Below are 17662 nucleotides of genomic sequence, written 5' to 3'. Positions count from 1 at the left end.
ACCCATTCCGAGACCCGTTTTAATGCTTTTTAGCGAATTTAGCCATGTCGAATGGGTTGCATATCCAAGTCTATCGAGGCGAACCATGGCAAATTTTTGGCTGCATGGTGATTTACTTTTTAATTATTTGAGTAGGTATTTTTTTAAAGCTGAGCGAGTAAAATGTCGTGGAAAAGTTGCGAATTAGGTTTAGGGGGATTTTGAAGACGTTGAAACCAGATTTGAGGTTGTCTCGAGACATAACTCAATGGTAGTCTTGGAAAGGAAGGGGCCAAACTTGAAAATGAGCTTAAAGACTTGAGTCAGAAGGGGGCTTGGAGAGAAGGGGCCTGATTCGAGAATGAAGTTTAGAGTTACATCAAAAGAAAATTTGAAACCGCCACATCTCCAAACCTAATTCAAGCACACGAAATTTTTTTCTTCCAAGAATATACGTGCATGAGTAGGTACTATGTACATATAAATTTGAAATTGAAATTTTTTTCGAATTTTTTCTCCAAGTGGGTAATCATTAAGAACTCAAAAACACTCAAAAATGTGTTTTGTGTGTCGCGGCACCTTCAAAAAAAACGATATGTACTGCCAGTGATATGATGTAGTTTTGAAATTTTGCACAAAGGTCTCTAAAAATAATAGAATATTAAACAACTTCCAGAATATCTCAATTTGAGCTAATAGACACCTCCTCTGGCCCCTCCAACAATTTTAGGGCGAAAGAAGATTAACAATATGAGTATCGTTATCACATGAATCGAACCAGCTGAATACGAATATGAAGTTAGATTTGCAGTTTGACTTTCCTAAGGGCCACATTGAGGAAGGAGGGTTGCCCAAAAATTGAATTTTTTTGTGAAAAATGCTCTATTGTAGCGCTATTTAGTACATATTTACGCCTTGGTCGGGAAGATTGCATGAAATAAATACGCTATAATGAAGCATTTTCACAAAAAAATCAACTTTTGGGCAAACCCTTCCCAGTGAATTCAAAATCTTTTGTTCAAAACTTGTTGAAAGCACGATTTCCCCCCAAAAAATCGTTTTTTGCCGTTGTGGACAAGGGGATGGGGCGAGGGAATTCTGAGAGTCCCTACAGAGTCACCTGAGAGTCCCCTGAGAGTCTCAAGGGAGTCCCATGTGAGTCAATTGAAAGTCCCTTTAGAGTCCCACTAGAGTCCCCTGAGAGTCGTATAGGAGTCCTAGGTGAGTCACATGGGAGTCTCTTGAGAGTCCCTTGAGAGTCCTATGAGAGTCCTCTGAGAGTCACATGGGAGTCCCATATGAGTCAAATGGGAGTCTCATGTGAGTCCCTTCCGTGTCGCTTTAGAGTCCCCTGAGAGTCCACTGAGAGTTCCATGGGAGTCCTATGTGAGTCAAATGGGAGTCCCTTCAGAGTCATTTGAGAGTCCCCTGAGAGTCCCTCGAGAGTCCCCTGTGAGTCCTCCGAGAGTTCCATGGGAGTCCTATGAGAGTCCCAAGTGAGTCCCATGTGAGTCAAATGGGAGTCCCTTAAGAGTACCTTTAGAGTCCCCTGAGAGTCCCCTGAGAGTCCCCTGAGAGTCTCATATTAGTCAAATGGGAGTCCCATGTGAGTCCCTTCAGGGTCCCTTTAGAGTCCCCTGAGAGTCCGCAGAGAGTCCCAGGGGAGTCATATGGAAGTCTCATGTGAGTCCCTTGAGAGTCCCCTGTGAGTCCCTTGAGACTCTCCTGTGAGTCCTCTGAGAGTCCCATGGGAGTCCCTTATTAGAGTCTCTTTAGAGTCCCACTGGAGTCCCATGAGAGTCGTATGGGAGTCCTCTGAGAGACCAATTGGAGTCCCATATGAGTCTCATGTGAGTCCTTTCAGGGTCCCTTTAGAGTCCCCTGAGAGTCCGCTGAGAGTCCCATGGGAGTCCTATGTGAGTCAGAGTCACCTGTGTGTCCTCCAAGAGTTCCATGGGAGTCCCTTAAGAGTCCTTTTAGAGTCCCCTGAGAGTCCTATATGAGTCAAATGGGAGTCCCATGTGAGTCTCATGTGAGTCCCTTCAGGGTCCCTTTAGAGTCCTCTGAGAGTCCGCTGAGAGTCCCATGGGAGTCATCTGGGAGTCTCATGTGGGTCCCTTGAGAGTCCCTTAAGAGTCCCTTTAGAGTCTCCTGAGAGTCCCCTGAGAGTCCTATATGAGTCAAATGGGAGTCCCATGCAAGTCTCATGTGAGTCCCTCCAGGGTCCCTTTAGAGTCCCCTGAGAGTGCTTTGAGAGTCCCATGGGAGTCCCATGTGAGTCAATTGGGAGTCCCTTTGGAGTCCCTTTAGAATCCCACTAGAGTCCGCTGAGAGTCGTATGGGAGTCCTAGGTGAGTCACATGGGAGTCGCTTGAGAGTCGCTTGAGAGTCCTCTGAGAGTCCTATGAGAGTCTGTGAGTCATATGGGAGTCTCATGTGAGTCCCTTGAGGGTCTCATGGGAGTCCTCTGAGAGTCCCATGTGACTCCCATGTGAGTCAAATGGGAGTCTTTTCAGAGTCCGTTTAGAGTCCCATGGGAGTCGTCTGAGAGTCCCATGTGAGTCCCATGTAAGTCAAATGGGAGTCCCTTGTGAGCCTCATGTGAGTCCCTTCAGAGTCCCCTGAGTGTCCCATGGGAGTCCTATGTGAGTCAAATGGGAGTCCCTTCAGATTCACTTGAGAGTCCCCCGAGAGTCCCCTGTGTGTCCTCCGAGAGTTCCATGGGATTCCTCTGAGAGTCCCAAGTGAGTCCCATGTGAGTCAAATGGGAGTCCCTTAAGAGTCCCCTGAGAGTCCCACATTCATTTTGTTACTCCGAACACTGTTTTAGGCACGTGTACAAATAATTCCATCCAGTTAAGATTGAATTCAAGAACAAATCGAATGACTCATAGGTAATGATTAGGGCTAGGATTTTTATGATAATGCTTTTTTTTTTGTAGCAACACCCTATACGCCATAAATATATTTTCTTTGCGTTTAATTCCATTCTGAGGCGAATGGTGAAAGTTGATAGTGCTTTTTTTTGCTTTTTTGGGTGTAAATGCTTTAAAATGCTTATTTTTGGCGAAAAAGGCAAAAATGTTGCTTTTTTGGAGCTTTTTTAAGTCGTTAGCGCTTTTTTTGGTAAAAAATTGGTAAAATTGAAGAAATTAGATCCCGAAATACAAAAATTTATCCATTTTTTGCACATTTTTGAAAAAAAATATGTGATTGTTGAAAAACGATCAGTTCAAAAAAACAAGGGAGGAAAAACTGAAAAATAACAGATTCAGTTTTCATGTTTCAATTTTTATTTTAATAGCCTATTATTTTTTTTCTAATTTTTAGTAATCAGTTTTTTTCTTCTTTTTTATCATTTTCTTCTTTTCGTTCATTTTGGTTCAAGTTGTACATTTATTTAATGGAGGTATCTTGCTGGGTTTGAAAAAACCTTCATTTTGATATGTAACATGGTAGGATTTGATATCCTAGCCCTAGTAATGATGTACGTAATAAATGAAATATTTCGTGCAGTTTCAAGTTGCTTTCCGCAATGCAATTTCGTTTATAAACGTTCCACTTGCAGTTTTCAATTCATTCATAGGGTAGTTTAATTGTATCTAAACTGCAAACGTTAGCAGTACGTATTGATTCAGAATTCCACAACAACAATAACCAGCTAATCTATGAAAGTACCTATTCAGTAAACGCAATAGGAATAAAGAATAGAAAGATTACCTATGATATTTCAGTTGCGTTTATTCGATTTTCACGATAATTTTTTTATTATTATACAATTCAGAAATGAACGAACATATATTGTATAATCTAGATATTTTGAAAGCGCGAGACAAGCATAGTAATTGTAAGTATATTTCTAAACATATTATGTATACCTATAAGATAAAACTATAGCTAAACATATTGTTTGGTTTTTTTTCAAAATCTCGATCCTAATGCTAGCATAAATCATAAAAACTCCAGAAAATAGCTTCACAAGTACGATTATTAATTTTCGAAAAAAGAAGAACAATCAGACGATAAAATGAAATGCAAAAAAACGCATAAAAAATTAAAATTAAAATAACAAAAAAAGGAACAACGACTAGATAAGTTACTTTAGAAAATAATGCAGGGTAACTATAGGTATGAGAAACAATAAATATTCGAAAATAAAATAGGAACAAAATGAACAAGCGTTTAAGAAATGGTAACGAAGTAAAACGAGACAAAAAAAAATTGGAGATAACACACGAAGAAATAATAATGAGATGAAGCATTAAATATACCTTGACTAATAAAATGAGACATGTAGAACCCCTGTCCCCTACCTATACAGTACATTACTAATTCAATAAACAATATTACAAAAACGTTTACTAAACAAGTATTTTACCACACTTCATTTCAACGAGTATAATTTACTCATCTCTAAATACGCACCTACTTTCGAAAAATCAATTTAAAAAAATTCTTATTGGACCCAAATTAGAATAAATTTGAAAGTGCAAGGTAAGGTAACCAATGATGACGCCTTTAAGGCAACGAAATCAAATACGAGATCTCCAGCTCAAAAATTACTCCACCACTTTTTCGAAATAGCTCAAACTATACGCAGTCATCCAAGCACTAAACCCTTTACACGAATAATCATTGAGCATTCGAGTGAAAAAAAATAGTATACAAAGCGAAGAACACACAGAAGCCAATAATAATGAAACCGACAACACTCGAACGACAATATCTGCTACCAATCTCCAGGAGTATTCAATCCATTAACGAATAATCTGCACAGGTTTCAAGTAATACCCACCACCGTCTGGTCCATCGTTCCACACATTCATACGAGGATCATAACTGTATATATTTTGCTGACAGCTAATATACCATAATTCCCGATGCACCGGTATCAGATAGCTTCTTTTGGCTGAACAATGATTATAGATTACTTCAGGAATATCGTTAATGGTTCTCCATTTATTGGCTCTTTGATCGAATACTTCCATAGATCGACGACTGAACGCGTACAAAAACCCGTCTAGAAAGCATACCTTCTTCGTGTATCGATTTCTGAATAAATTCATACGTAGTTTCTTGTTCGGTACAAGGGTTTGCCAATTTTTACATCGGTCATCGTAGAACTCGATGATATTGCAAGGAGTAGGTTCGATGTTCGGTTTACCACCGATAACGTAAACGAAACGTCCATCGCTGGCTACTCCTGCTTTGGAACGAGGCACGTTCATAGAAGGTATAGTCAGCCATCGGTTCAAATGAGGCAAATACGAGAAGAATTGGTAATCGGTGGATAACTCGTTATAAAGGTAGATTTTCGAATTACAGGGTATCAAGTCGTTGGAAATGCAACTCGAAGGATACAGCAATTGCCATTTTTTCGTTTCCAAATTACAAGTGTAAAATGGAACACCGGACGATTCAGTGATTCCGATAGCTGCTCTTTCGCTGGCATTCAGAACGGAAATATTATTAAATAAACCGCAAGAAAGGTATAAGTTTTGATTGAGTAGAGTAGCTTCGGCGAATAGATCGGATCCTAGAGCTCGTACGAATCGTAGATCGTCCATTTGGATCCAGCTACCGCATTGGAATTTGATCAAGTATGGGTTATCGATGTCGTATTTTTTCGATATGAATAAAGGTTCGTTGGATGGAATAGCTCGAGGGTATTCTTGCTCAGTGTACAGGACGCCGTTGAATAACAACTCTAGACATTTTTCTTTACCCGAGACATTCCTTATGTTCGAAGTTAATCCTAATAATCCTTCGGGAGGTTTGAAGTTGATATTCACCAGTTTTGTCATCTCTACTAGATGCGCTATTCTGTTATCTACGTCGAAACATATCCATCTAATGCAACAATCAATCAGATCTTTGATATCGTACACTGTCAGCTCAGCAGCTAGTAATATTTCTTTGAGCTGTTCAAATGGTAACACGTAGAACTCGTCGGAGCTGGCTAATACCGAGAAACGTTTACAAATATATTTTTTGACTGTATCGTAAACGTCGTGTCTGCACTTTAGACATGGTAATGAAAACAGTTCGAATACATTGATGGCGTGTAGTTTATACTTGATCAAGTTGATGCATATGTCTTCACCTTCCTTTAGCTGGAAGTAAACGCAGGCTGCTAATACGTGGACTACGTCTTTATCCAGAACGTTTAGCTCGCCACAATATATGAAATTTAGCAGGATTTCGAATACGTTTTCGTCTACGTCGCGTAACTCGACGACTTTCTGGTTACATTCGCGATACGATGATTTGAACAGAGTTTGGAAGAAGTTCGTAGCTGAAGCTAAGATCACCTTGTGGCAATCGAAGTATCTGTTTCCAACTTTCAAACGGATATCGCAGAATTCTCCAGTTTTACGGAATTCGTTCAGCTTTCTTAGCAAGCTTAGGTGAATTGTGGACATTTTGAGAGGAGTTTTTCACTTCGAAGATGCCATCCGAGTTGAAGATGAGAGACGAGGAATCTGTAGCTGCTGGAAACTGTAGAAGTTGGACTGAGGAACGCTCACAAGAGATCCAAATTTTTTCATACACGAAATACTAGTTTTACTATTTTATTAGCAAAATTTGAAAAATTTTAATTTTTTTTTCAAAATATCAAGTCGTTATCAGTAATTTTGTTATCACTTTTGAATCAGCTGATCGTTCAAAATCCAACATCCAGAAACGTCATTTAACCGAATTCATTACAGCAAATTTTTCAACATTTTCTGGTTAAAAAGCAATTAATCTGATAATTTAAAATTTTTAAACCATTTATAAACCCATTTTTGATCTCAAAAGTCACTTTTACTTTCAAATTCTCAATAAAATGAGCATTTTTTGAGAAAATTCCAAACCAAAATCGTTCAATCCCACAGATTCATTTCCGAACGACCGAATGATTCGTATGGAAACTTCGACTCCGATTCTAATTTCAAAACTTTTTACATGATGGTGGTCGTAATTTCAAACTTCTGAGTTTATTACTTTCAAACTTTTCCGTTTTTCGTAATAATTTTTAGTTAAACGTTAAAAATTTCGAGTGTGAAATGTAGTTTTAAGAATGAGAGAACTGTACAAGTCATTCCAGCTCTGTCGTATTTCAATATTCGCTTCAAGTGACCGTGATTTATGGTAGCTTTCTAAACGTAACAATTCATCAACATATCCACTTCCATTACGCTGTGTTTTACTGTTATTGTAAGTCCTCAATTAAATTTACGATTTATCTGATCCAATAAACTATTCGTATCATTATAATTAATTAATTCTACTCTTTACAGATTCTATAGATCGTTTCATACAAAATGTCCGATGAAAACGAAACAAGTCCTAGTTTACTAACAACGTTACGTCAATTTAAACCGTCACAGAAACCAAAATTATCGCATATGCCGATGCTAGAATCGTCTTCGGGTTCGTAGATCTTAATCTTATATTCCATGACTTTAAATCGATCTTTAATCAACGTAGATATCTCTTCTCTAGATGATGGAAGTCCGGTGAAGCCGGCTAGGAGGCCAATCAGCGCCATAATGATCATCTCAGATTCGGATTCAGAGTCAGATGGGGTTCAGTGTTTGGATTCAGATGATGACAAAGTAAGTGTGAATCGGTTCCAGTGCTTGATTCGGGTTTTCATTCACGAATAAAACTTTGGTATGCTGTTTAGGATGATTGTGTTATTGTATCAACTGATTCAAAAGCTGAATCGATACCTGATAGTGATTCTGAAACGAAAAGCAAATCTAATCATTCGAAAGAACCGGACGCTGAACCTGCTACTCCGGGTAGTTCAGAAAAAAGGCAATCTAACGATTCAGACGATGACTGCTTCAGACCAATGAAAAGGAAACGACCAGTTCTGAAGAATAAAAGTGAGTTGTTAACTCGATGATTTCAAAGTCGAATAAAGTAACGATTATTTTTTGTCTCTGTAGAAAATAAACGCAGGAAGAGAATCAACTCTGATTCCGATGACGATATCGGAGAAGAAAAGAAATATCAGAAACAATGCGTCTACGATAGGTAATTCCTCAATTTTCCGTTCCTATTCAGAACTGATTTGTCGAAATTTCAATTCTTTTCTAATTTCTAGTGACGAAGAGGAACCAGCTCTGAAAGTGAATTCATCGTTACGAGTCAAAGTAGTCGAATTACTCGATAATGGCACCGAATTGGAATTGTACGCTGTACCTAATATGAATCCTAAAAAATTAGAATTAATAGTATCCAATCGTCCTTACACCGATTGGAAAACGACGGTAATTTTTTCACCAATAATTGACCAACATTCGTTTCTTTTTTCTAAATACATTATGTCTTTCGTAGGAGAAAAAATTCAGTATTACAAAAGGTCTCACCTGCTCTATGCTAAACGTCGTCAGTGATTCTATTGTGGCTCGTGAACAAGTACTCGAATTGATGACGAAATGCGAAAAATACGCAGCGAAAATCGAAAGTAAAATATCTTCGGGAGGAAATCTAGTATCTAAATCACCGTCTATACTTAATCCCGAGTAAGCTCTCGAATTATTCTACCGAATTATTTTCTCCAATACTGTTTAACTGGCGATGTTTGATTTCAGCATGAAACTATCCGGTTACCAATTAGTCGGTTTGAATTGGTTAGCATTGATGAGAAGTCGTACGTTGAATTCGATCCTAGCCGATGAGATGGGTTTGGGGAAAACGATCCAAGTTATCGCGTTTCTCGCTTATCTGAAAGAAAACGAGCTCGTTTTAGATGGTTATCCTCATTTGGTTGTGGTGCCTTCTTCTACTTTGAGTAAATGCATCTTGAAATAATTCTCAATGAATTTATTTCACAGCAGAGTCGTGCTAATGTTTTTTTTTATTTTGTTAGATAACTGGTACGAAGAATTCCAACGTTGGTGTCCTTCGTTAAACGTGACTATTTTTCATGGTACGCAAGTGGAGCGACGTATTTTGAGGCACGAGTGGAACAAGGAGGGTTTTGGAGATACCGATGTTGTATTAACGACGTAAATATCTTCTGATTGGTTATTGATTCCACAATGAATATTATTAAATGAAATCCTAACGGTATTATTTTCTTATCAGGTATTCCTGCGCGTGTACTCGCGAAGAAAAGAAACTATTCCAAGGAAAGGAATTCAATTACATTATTTTTGACGAAGCTCACATGTTGAAGAATATGAATACTCAGCGTTACGACTTTTTGATAAAATTCAACGTACGTCGCAAGTTTCTCTTTTTATTTTTACCTCACTACGATGAATTATTTTAATATCGATTTATATTTACAGGGCAACTTCAAAATCCTCCTAACTGGAACTCCTTTGCAGAACAACCTTCTGGAATTAATGTCACTGCTCATCTTTTTAATGCCTGATTTATTCAAGCCCAAAGTCGATCAAATCAAACTTCTGTTCTCCAAATGTACAGTAAGTGTTCCGTAAACCCGGATAAATTTATAAGGTCTTGTCAGAAACTTGATTCTCTCTTTTTTTTTCTTCAGAAAACTATCGACGAACAAAGTTCAGAGTTTGAAAAAGAGAAACTCACTCAAGCTAAAAGGATCATAGAGCCTTTTATGCTAAGACGTCTCAAAGAGAACGTCCTGAAAGACTTACCACCGAAGACAGTTTCCGTCGAAAAATGCCCCATGCTTGTTGACCAACAGATCAAATACAATGAGATCTTGGACGAGTATAAAGCGTTATGCGAAGCTGAATGCAATAACGATCATATGATATTTTTCATGAAATTGAGGAAAATTGCGAATCATCCTTTGATGTTGAGATATCATTTTACGGTAAATATAAGATGTAGAATTCATTATTGATGATCAATTGATCACTGCGTGTTTGAAGGCGTTTTCAAATGGATCGAGTGTCTATGGAGTTTATTGGTTTTGAGCAATTCGAATTCTTAATAATCTGACTAGGGAACCTCTTGAGGTGTCACACTCCGATTTAAACGGGACCGCGATTTTTGGAAAGAGCATAGTCTAATACCGTCAAAACCAAATTTTCAGCTGCCCAAGTTCATTTTTCGATTTTAGGCAAATTTTTGAAAATTTAAAATTGACTGTTTTTGACGATTTATGCATTTTTTTTTTAAAAGTACGTACTTGATCAGTTAAAATGATCAAAATAAGTCCCAAAACTAATATTAATTACCCAAATCCAAATTTTACCATTTCCAGCCATTCTGGAGCCTCCAGCGCGATTTTTCAATTTCTCCAGAATTTTGAATTTGCTCCAGAAGGCGTGAATATGAAGTTAGGCAGCTAAAAATCGAAATGTATATTACACTCGACCTGTTTAACAAGTTTATCCACATTTGAGCCGATTTTGAGAATGACACCTCAAAAGTGGCTTTTTGACCAAATATTTTCAAAATAAAAAAATAAAAAAAAATAAAAAGTTTCCTGATTGTGTGGAAATTTTTGAAATTTAGGCGAGTGCTGTATTTTGTCCAAAACAAATCCCCCAAATCCAAATTTCACAATTTTCCGTCATTCTGGAGCCTCCAGCGCGATTTTTCAATTTCTCCAGAATTTTGAATTTGCTCCAGAAAGCGTGAATATGAAGTTGGGCAGCTAAAAATCGAAATGTATATTACACTCGACCTGTTTAACGAGTTTATCCACATTTGAGCCGATTTCGGGAGTGACACCTCAAAAGTGGTTTTTTGACCAGCTTTTTTCAAAATTGAAAAATCCAAAAAATCAAAAGTTTTCCATTTATGAGGAAATTTTTGAAATTTGCGTAAATCGCTGTATTTTGTCCATAACTAATCCCCCAGATCAAAATTTTACAATTTCCAGCCATTCTGGAGCCTCCAGTGCGATTTTCAATTTCTCCAGAATTTTGAATTTGCTCCAGAAGGCGTGAATATGAAGTTGGGCAGCTAAAAATTGAGTTGTATATTAGACTCGACCTGTTTAACGAGTTTCTCCACATTTGAGCCGATTGTGAGAGTGACACCTCAAGAGTGGTTTTTTGAGGTGTCACTCTCGCTGGAAATGGTAGAATTTGCGCTCCGGAAGTTAGTCCTTGAAGAAATACTGCGGTTCGCACAAATTTAAAAAATTTCCTCATAAACAGTTATCTTTTGATTTTTTTGATTGTTCAATTTTGAAAAAAGCTGTTAAAAAAACCACTTTTGAGATGTCCCCTCCAGAATCGGCTCAAATGTGGATAAACTCGTTAAACAAGTCTAGTACAAAGCACAAGTCGATGTTTAGCTACCCAACTGCATATTCACGCCTTCTGAAGCAAATTCAAAATTTTGGAGAAATTGAAAAATCGCGCTGGAGGCTCCAGTACGGCTGGAAATGGTAAAATTTGGATTTGGGTAATTAATATTAGTTTTGGGACTTATTTTGACCATTTTTACTGATCAAGTTCGTAATTTAAAAAAAAAACATAAATCGCCAAAAGCAGTCAATTTGAATTTTCAAAAATTCGCCAAAAATCGAAAAATGAACTTGGGCAGCTGAAAATTTGGTTTTGGGGGTTTTAGACTATGATCTTTCCAAAAATCGTGGTCCCGTTCAAATCGGTGTGTGACACCTCAAGAGGTTCCCTTGTGAGTTGCATAAGAAATGCGAAAAGAAATGTATGAATTAGTTCATCCAATGAAAAAGGATTTCCAAACTGAAATAAAATGCTTCCTACTGGTATACTTCATGACCACTCTTTCCATGTGTGTGTATTATTTGGTCATTGAATTTATTTTTCGATTTGCAGGAAGACATGTTAGAAAAGATGGCCCGAAGGTTAGCCATAGATAGCCAGTATAAAGGCAAGAATGCTGAATATATTCAAGAAGATTTATATTTCAAGTCTGACTTCGAATTATATTACATGTGTCAAGATTACACAGTAAGTGAAACTCTTCATTTTTCGAATGTGGGTCTTCCATATCAACTCAACCGAAAAAATGCAACTTTTTTGAAATTCTAATGAATTGTAGAATTTTTTTTTGAATACAATTTTTCTTTTCAAGTTTTCAAGAATCTAATACGTAATTTAAGTAAAATACCACAAATTGGTATTTTTTTTTCAAATTTTTCATAAATCTGACTTTGTGTCAAAAATGTATCGAAATTTTTCCAAGTCCAATTGCTCCAGAGAGTGGTGTGATTCAGAAAAAAATTTAGGATAGTTTCGAGAATATTTCCTAAAAATTGAAAAAAAATTCAAATTCAAGCTTTTTTGAAAGTTCCATTTTCACATTTTTGTCAAATTTTGATGCTGTAACTTGAAAATTCGAAAAATAAAGCGTAATATGTATTAATTGAGAAATATTTTTCACAGAGCTTACATTCCTTAAACTACTCACTGCCAAACGAAGCATTCTGTAATTCGGGCAAACTGGAGAAATTAACGCCAAAGTTGAACTCATTGAGAGAAGATGGTCATCGAGTTCTGATTTTCAGTCAATTTATCACGATCTTAGATATTCTGCAAGAGTATTGTAGGATTAACCAGTTCACCTTCGTTCGATTAGATGGATCGACTCCTACCGCTGATCGGTAAGGGTTCCATTGAATACCTCATTCTCGATGTATCGACGAATAATCCAGCATACAAAATAACAACGATTATTTTCATTTTTTTTTTCAGCCAAGAGCTTATAGACTTGTATAACATGGATGAGCAGATTTTTATATTCTTGCTTTCCACAAAAGCTGGCGGATTGGGGATTAATTTGACTTCTGCTGATACCGTTATAATCCACGATATCGATTTTAATCCGTATAACGATAAGCAAGCTGAAGATCGATGCCATCGAGTTGGGCAGAAAAAGTAAGCATTACGAAAATTGAATTTTTTTAGTTCAATGTTTTCTGAAAACTCGATTTTAGACTCATTAATAAATATACTTTGTGTTTTTCAGACCGGTCCAAGTGATCAAATTGGTAAGTGAGAATACCATCGAAGAAAATATGCACAAAGCTGCGATGGGAAAGCTCCACTTGGAAAGAGAAATCACCACGGGTCATACTGGTTCGTATCGATTTTTTTAAAATTTCAATTCATCAAATAAGCTTCCTTCATTCATCAAGATCTCGATATATTTTTGAAAATATTGTCCACAGGCGAAGAAGCTACCGATACGAAAACAGTAGTCCAGTTATTGAAAGAATCGCTAGGATTAAAAGACGGCGTTTGAGCTGAACAATTTTTTACTGTGAAATTTACCTACCATCTTTTTTGTGATTCGATTTTATTTTTATGTCGCTTCTAATAACGTTTTTTTCCCCATTTCGTTTGTAATCGTCATCTTAATGTTTTTTTTATATATCGTGTTTTTAAATGTATTGTATTCTTTTTTTTTTTGTAGCGTGTTAAACTGTGTTTTGAATTTTACACCCAGCGAGAATGGTAACTCGTGTATCAAAAATTATCCTCGAGCACGAGTTCATTGGTCTTTGATTAGATATTATGAATTTGTTTGGTATTATATTTTTATTATTGTTTCTTTTTTATAGTATTTATTTTTTCATGCTCATTTTTTTTTCTCAAATGTCACAACTTTTGATAGGGGTTTGAGAAAATTGCAGGTAGAAGTTTCGAACGAATTATTTTTCTCGGTTCTTTAGTTTTTGGAGAAACAAAACGTTAAGTACCTAATACAATCGACGTAACGAAGAGTATTTAGACAGATGGTTTAGAATGCTCGCGAACTACGCAAAAATCCCATTATCAAGGTACCTACTGCGTTTGGGTAAGAAATCAATTTAATTGCGAGGGGTACAATAAATCACTCAATGTCTGGTCATAAACGTGTATTTATCACCTTAAAATTCCTAGGTACATTTTGAAAATCAATTCATATATCTCTTTGTACTTTGAGAGTCTTAGTATATAAAACAGTTGTTTTTGAAACTTGGAGATCATATCGGTGGACTTGCACGTTTAGAGGGAGATGTTTCGTGTTATTGCCCTGTGTACTCTGTTCATTGGTGAGAAACTTCTTTTTTGTTTTTGTTTCCTTTTAGACTTTTACTGTTGCTTTCAATTTTCATCAATTTTTTCTACGTTTTATAATTTTATTTCGGAAAATAGAATCATTCTCAATTATCTTGGCCATTTTGGGAACTCTTGGCTCCCTTTTTGGGCGACCTACCGGGCTGAAATTCAAGTCTAAACTGATATCAACTCGAAATAAATCATATTGGACCTGTTGCAATCTCAAAACAAAAATGAAAATCAAGTTTTTTAAACCAGATCAGTGTATTTTTTTCAAACTGAAAAAAGAAAGGAACTTGAAAAAATGAATAAAAAATTAACTATTTTTTGAATTACCTTACCGACTAAATATTAATCATCACACTTTGTAATCAGGGTTAAACAAAATCTTGTTGAACTTGAATCTGAGAAATATTCGAACCGGATCATTGATCACTGATCAGATGTATGGAGATCTGGTTAGACCCAATGAGGATTCTTCTGTTGGATCTTAGTAATTAATCTTTGATTTTTTCCCCTAACTTTAGAGGGCTCCATTACAAAGGGACATATAACTAACTTTGTTTGGGAGACGGGGGAAGATCATTTCTTAAAGTATGGAAGAGCTCTGGCACAAAAGTGGAAAATAAAAAAAATAGCTAATGTCGATTCATTTTTATTATTCGTCAATTTTTGAAGGCTCCGTACAAGGTGACATAAGGGAGGGGGGCAATATGGCCTTTTTTTTGAAACGGAGCTTTTTTAGAAGATTTTATAAACATAAATAAAAAACTTCTGAATAAATTAAATTTGATTTTTACATATAAAATATTTTTATCAGGGGGAGAGCCGTTCAGCACAACTTTCATGGACTTTGAAGAAAATCAAAAAATAAAAAGTTATTTTCTCATAAATCTGATTTGACAACCTCAGGGAGAGTGGAAGACGAAATCTAATCAGATCAAATTGTATCCAGAGAACGTCTGGATCTGATCTGATTTGGCCAAACCGCTCACTTTTAGCTGAGTAAAAATTTAAGAGATTACCTACCTTGAATCAGGAATACCTATACAAAAAAAAATCAAAGAAATTATTTAAATAAAAAAAATGAATAAATAATAATCTGATTAAAAAAAATCACAAAATTTTCTGTAAATAAGAACATGACTTTTCTTCGTGTTACGATTAGAAGTAAATTACGCAGTGACTGTTTCAACAGCTCTTCTCCGGCATTATAGTTTCTTCATATTGACTCGATTAAAATATTTCATCGGGAAGGAATTAAAATAATCTCATCAATAAGCTCACAAATATCACAATTAGGACAGTGGCGAGGACGTAATTCAAAATTATTAATCTGAAAAAATATTTTCAAGTTAATAAGCCATCGCAGAATTTCCTGTAAAGATATAGACACTTGAGTTTTGGCGCCAAATTTTTTGAAAGTTTCAAAGTGAGATTTTCAATTTCGAAACATCCATTCTGAAAGATATTTTTAATACTTAGCTTATTTTTTCCAACAATAAAATGTTGCCTCACCTTCGACGTTTTCTAAAAGCTTTCTGCAAAGTGTCATCATTTTCTTTGGCCAAATATCGACGCATCCCCAGAATGAAAATTTCAATGTATTCCTCTATATTCAGCTCGTCCAAGTCGCAGTAAAATATTTCCTTGTCTTTTTCAGATAATCTCGAGTATATTTCATTGATGTTACCAATTTTTATGATCCATTCTCCCAAGCTAAATGGTGCCAGTAGATCGACGAACTCTAGTACGCCTTGATACAATTTTCTAAATCTGAAAAATTAGTACGTTAATAAAATATATTTTCTTGAACTGTTTCAACCAGATAAATAGGTAGGTAGTTGAAAAAACTTGTTTTTTTAAAAAAAGAAAAGAAAAATTGATTCAAATTGTCTCCAATTTACTTGGGCTTTTTGCAAGAAATCATCAAAAATGAATCAAGGATGATTGCTGGGATCCAATAGAAGATGATTGTTGCTAATCGATAAAGAATTGAGTTACTGACAATCACAACACTGGGCAATGTCACCTTGAAGTAAGTATAGATAGATAAAAGAAATGAGAATTATTTTTCAAAAAAATGTACCTACATAAGCGTCCTTCTATAATTTTTGCTAAAAAGGCAAACAACTTACCATGCTGTAAAAAGGATATTTTTTCACGCCTTTCTTAACTCTGTCCAAAAAGCTTTTCCAAGTAAGTGCAAACTTGGTGAAACAATTGCTATAATTTATTATAGGTATATTGAAATTCGATCCATCGTTCGGTCGATTCTCCCTATGAAGAAAAAAATCTCACGATCGTGAAAAATTGAAAAGCAAAATTATTTTAAAAAATAAAGTAGGCATCAGTACCTACCAAGATTTATTTACGTGATATGCTGAGAGGATGCACGCATTTATAGTAAAATCTCCAGGAACGACAGGTGCATTTGAGTGTACTCTTGTATATGCTACTTTTAAGACGCCAATTGCAATACCATAATAGTATCCGACACTACCATAGGCATTATTTATCCATCCTGGAAGAGGTTCTTTGAAACAGGATATAACTGTGCAGGGAAACAACAAGGTTATGTAGGTTTTTGTTTTATTTAATGTTGAAAGAGGTGGTGATTACTCGATTCTATGGCTTACTTCCTGCTGGTCTGAAAATGCATAAAGGTATTCCGGAGCCTTTTTCTCGACATAAATCTTCGGCGATTGATTTCGTAAACACGTAGGTATTTGGAAAAGGTTTTATTAATCTGAGGGATCATCCAGAAAAATGATTTTTTTAAATTATTGTTGCTAAAATCGATCTTGATTCACAATTATTGACCCTGAATCAAATTCTTTTTCATCTCCTATACTCAAAATAATATGATCTTGGTTCTTGAAAAAATTTTTAAAAATGAAATTTATAAACTCAATGGCCAAAAATGTTTTAAAAAATCAAAATGGCATTGTTAAAATTTGTCATAAAACAATATAGATACTCATGGCTTGTAAGGCTTACATCGGCGTAAGTTCATCCAAAACTGAATCGTCAATGCATTCCACCAATGTTAGAAATTTGTCAGCTTTGAAAAGTGGCTCGTAAAATTTTTCTTCAATAATTTTCGTCCTGATCATCGAAGAAAAAGCAGTTGAAACGTGCACGAAAGCCTAAAATTATTTTTAAAAATGTTCACAACTGTGCTTGAACTTGATTCATCTTCCATGATGAAGTTTGGGATGTACAATTTTGTACCTACCTTCAAGTTTTTCATATTTTTTGCCATGTCTAATAAAACATTCAAGGTTCTGATATTAATGTATGTTGCTTCTCTTAAGACAGCATTGAATTTAACGGTGGCAGCTGTATGAAATATGATTTCTACTTCTTTTTCTATGATTTCTCGATCTGTTGGGGAAATACCTAAATCTTCCTCCATGCAGTCTCCTTTTATTGGTTTAATTTTGGTTTCCAAATCGGAGTGTAATTCTTTGGCATGTTCAAAGATCTGATGAGAATCAAATGTAATATTATTGAAGAGTATTTTAAAATTTTATGGTTTCATTATTCAAATTTTACCCTATTCTTACCAATTATAGTGATTTATTTGAAACATTAAAATGCTTATGGGAATACCCTTACTTAATAAATAGGTAAGTAGGTACTAAGATATTTAAAATTAGCAGGACTTGATTATTTTAAAAACAATACTGGATCATTAATGATGTTTTTCA

The 17662-nt window shown here is 35.7% G+C and overlaps 3 protein-coding genes across 3 annotated transcripts; 1 reads left to right on the top strand and 2 right to left on the bottom strand.

Annotated features, from left to right (window-relative positions):
• Positions 1–3702: 3702 nt before the first annotated feature.
• On the bottom strand, positions 3703–6598 carry LOC135843531 (kelch-like protein diablo). The gene has a single exon (XM_065361467.1). The coding sequence runs from the start codon at positions 6399–6401 to the stop codon at positions 4737–4739; it is 1665 nt and encodes a 554-aa protein (XP_065217539.1). The 5' UTR covers positions 6402–6598; the 3' UTR covers positions 3703–4736.
• Positions 6599–6918: 320 nt separating this feature from the next.
• Etl1 (SWI/SNF-related, matrix-associated actin-dependent regulator of chromatin, subfamily a, containing DEAD/H box 1) lies at positions 6919–13463 on the top strand. The gene is made up of 17 exons (XM_065360715.1): positions 6919–7179; positions 7263–7395; positions 7468–7580; positions 7652–7856; positions 7920–8007; positions 8078–8243; positions 8311–8498; positions 8568–8767; positions 8846–8984; positions 9064–9196; positions 9270–9407; positions 9482–9778; positions 11721–11855; positions 12291–12508; positions 12600–12782; positions 12874–12983; positions 13076–13463. The coding sequence occupies exons 2-17, from the start codon at positions 7287–7289 to the stop codon at positions 13147–13149; spliced, it is 2496 nt and encodes an 831-aa protein (XP_065216787.1). The 5' UTR covers positions 6919–7179; positions 7263–7286; the 3' UTR covers positions 13150–13463.
• Positions 13464–15034: 1571 nt separating this feature from the next.
• On the bottom strand, positions 15035–17397 carry LOC135842998 (fatty acyl-CoA reductase wat-like). The gene is made up of 8 exons (XM_065360716.1): positions 17188–17397; positions 16950–17098; positions 16589–16698; positions 16311–16503; positions 16088–16229; positions 15857–15981; positions 15468–15725; positions 15035–15285 (listed from the first exon to the last, which is right to left on the bottom strand). Exons 1-8 carry the CDS (start codon positions 17365–17367, stop codon positions 15210–15212), a joined length of 1233 nt encoding a protein of 410 aa, XP_065216788.1. The 5' UTR covers positions 17368–17397; the 3' UTR covers positions 15035–15209.
• Positions 17398–17662: the final 265 nt, after the last annotated feature.

The sequence above is a fragment of the Planococcus citri genome, chromosome 4 (assembly GCF_950023065.1).
Source record: "Planococcus citri chromosome 4, ihPlaCitr1.1, whole genome shotgun sequence".
NCBI classification, from domain to species: Eukaryota; Metazoa; Arthropoda; class Insecta; order Hemiptera; family Pseudococcidae; genus Planococcus; species Planococcus citri.
This window is presented reverse-complemented; position numbering and strand designations above follow the sequence as displayed.

What these genes read in the sequence shown, in the direction of transcription:
- Etl1 (XM_065360715.1), top strand. Translation starts at nt 7,287, where the DNA reads ATGTCCGATGAAAACGAAACAAGTCCTAGTTTACTAACAACGTTACGT. An exon ending in GATGCTAGAATCGTCTTCGG is followed by an intron (nt 7,396 to 7,467) that starts GTTCGTAGATCT and finishes TCTCTTCTCTAG; the next exon opens with ATGATGGAAGTCCGGTGAAG. An exon ending in TTCTGTTCTCCAAATGTACA is followed by an intron (nt 9,408 to 9,481) that starts GTAAGTGTTCCG and finishes TTTTTTCTTCAG; the next exon opens with AAAACTATCGACGAACAAAG.
- LOC135843531 (XM_065361467.1), bottom strand. Translation starts at nt 6,401, where the DNA reads ATGTCCACAATTCACCTAAGCTTGCTAAGAAAGCTGAACGAATTCCGT.
- LOC135842998 (XM_065360716.1), bottom strand. Translation starts at nt 17,367, where the DNA reads ATGGAGGAAGATTTAGGTATTTCCCCAACAGATCGAGAAATCATAGAA. An exon ending in TTGGATGAACTTACGCCGAT is followed by an intron (nt 16,699 to 16,949) that starts GTAAGCCTTACA and finishes ATGATCCCTCAG; the next exon opens with ATTAATAAAACCTTTTCCAA. An exon ending in TATCACGTAAATAAATCTTG is followed by an intron (nt 16,230 to 16,310) that starts GTAGGTACTGAT and finishes TTTTCTTCATAG; the next exon opens with GGAGAATCGACCGAACGATG.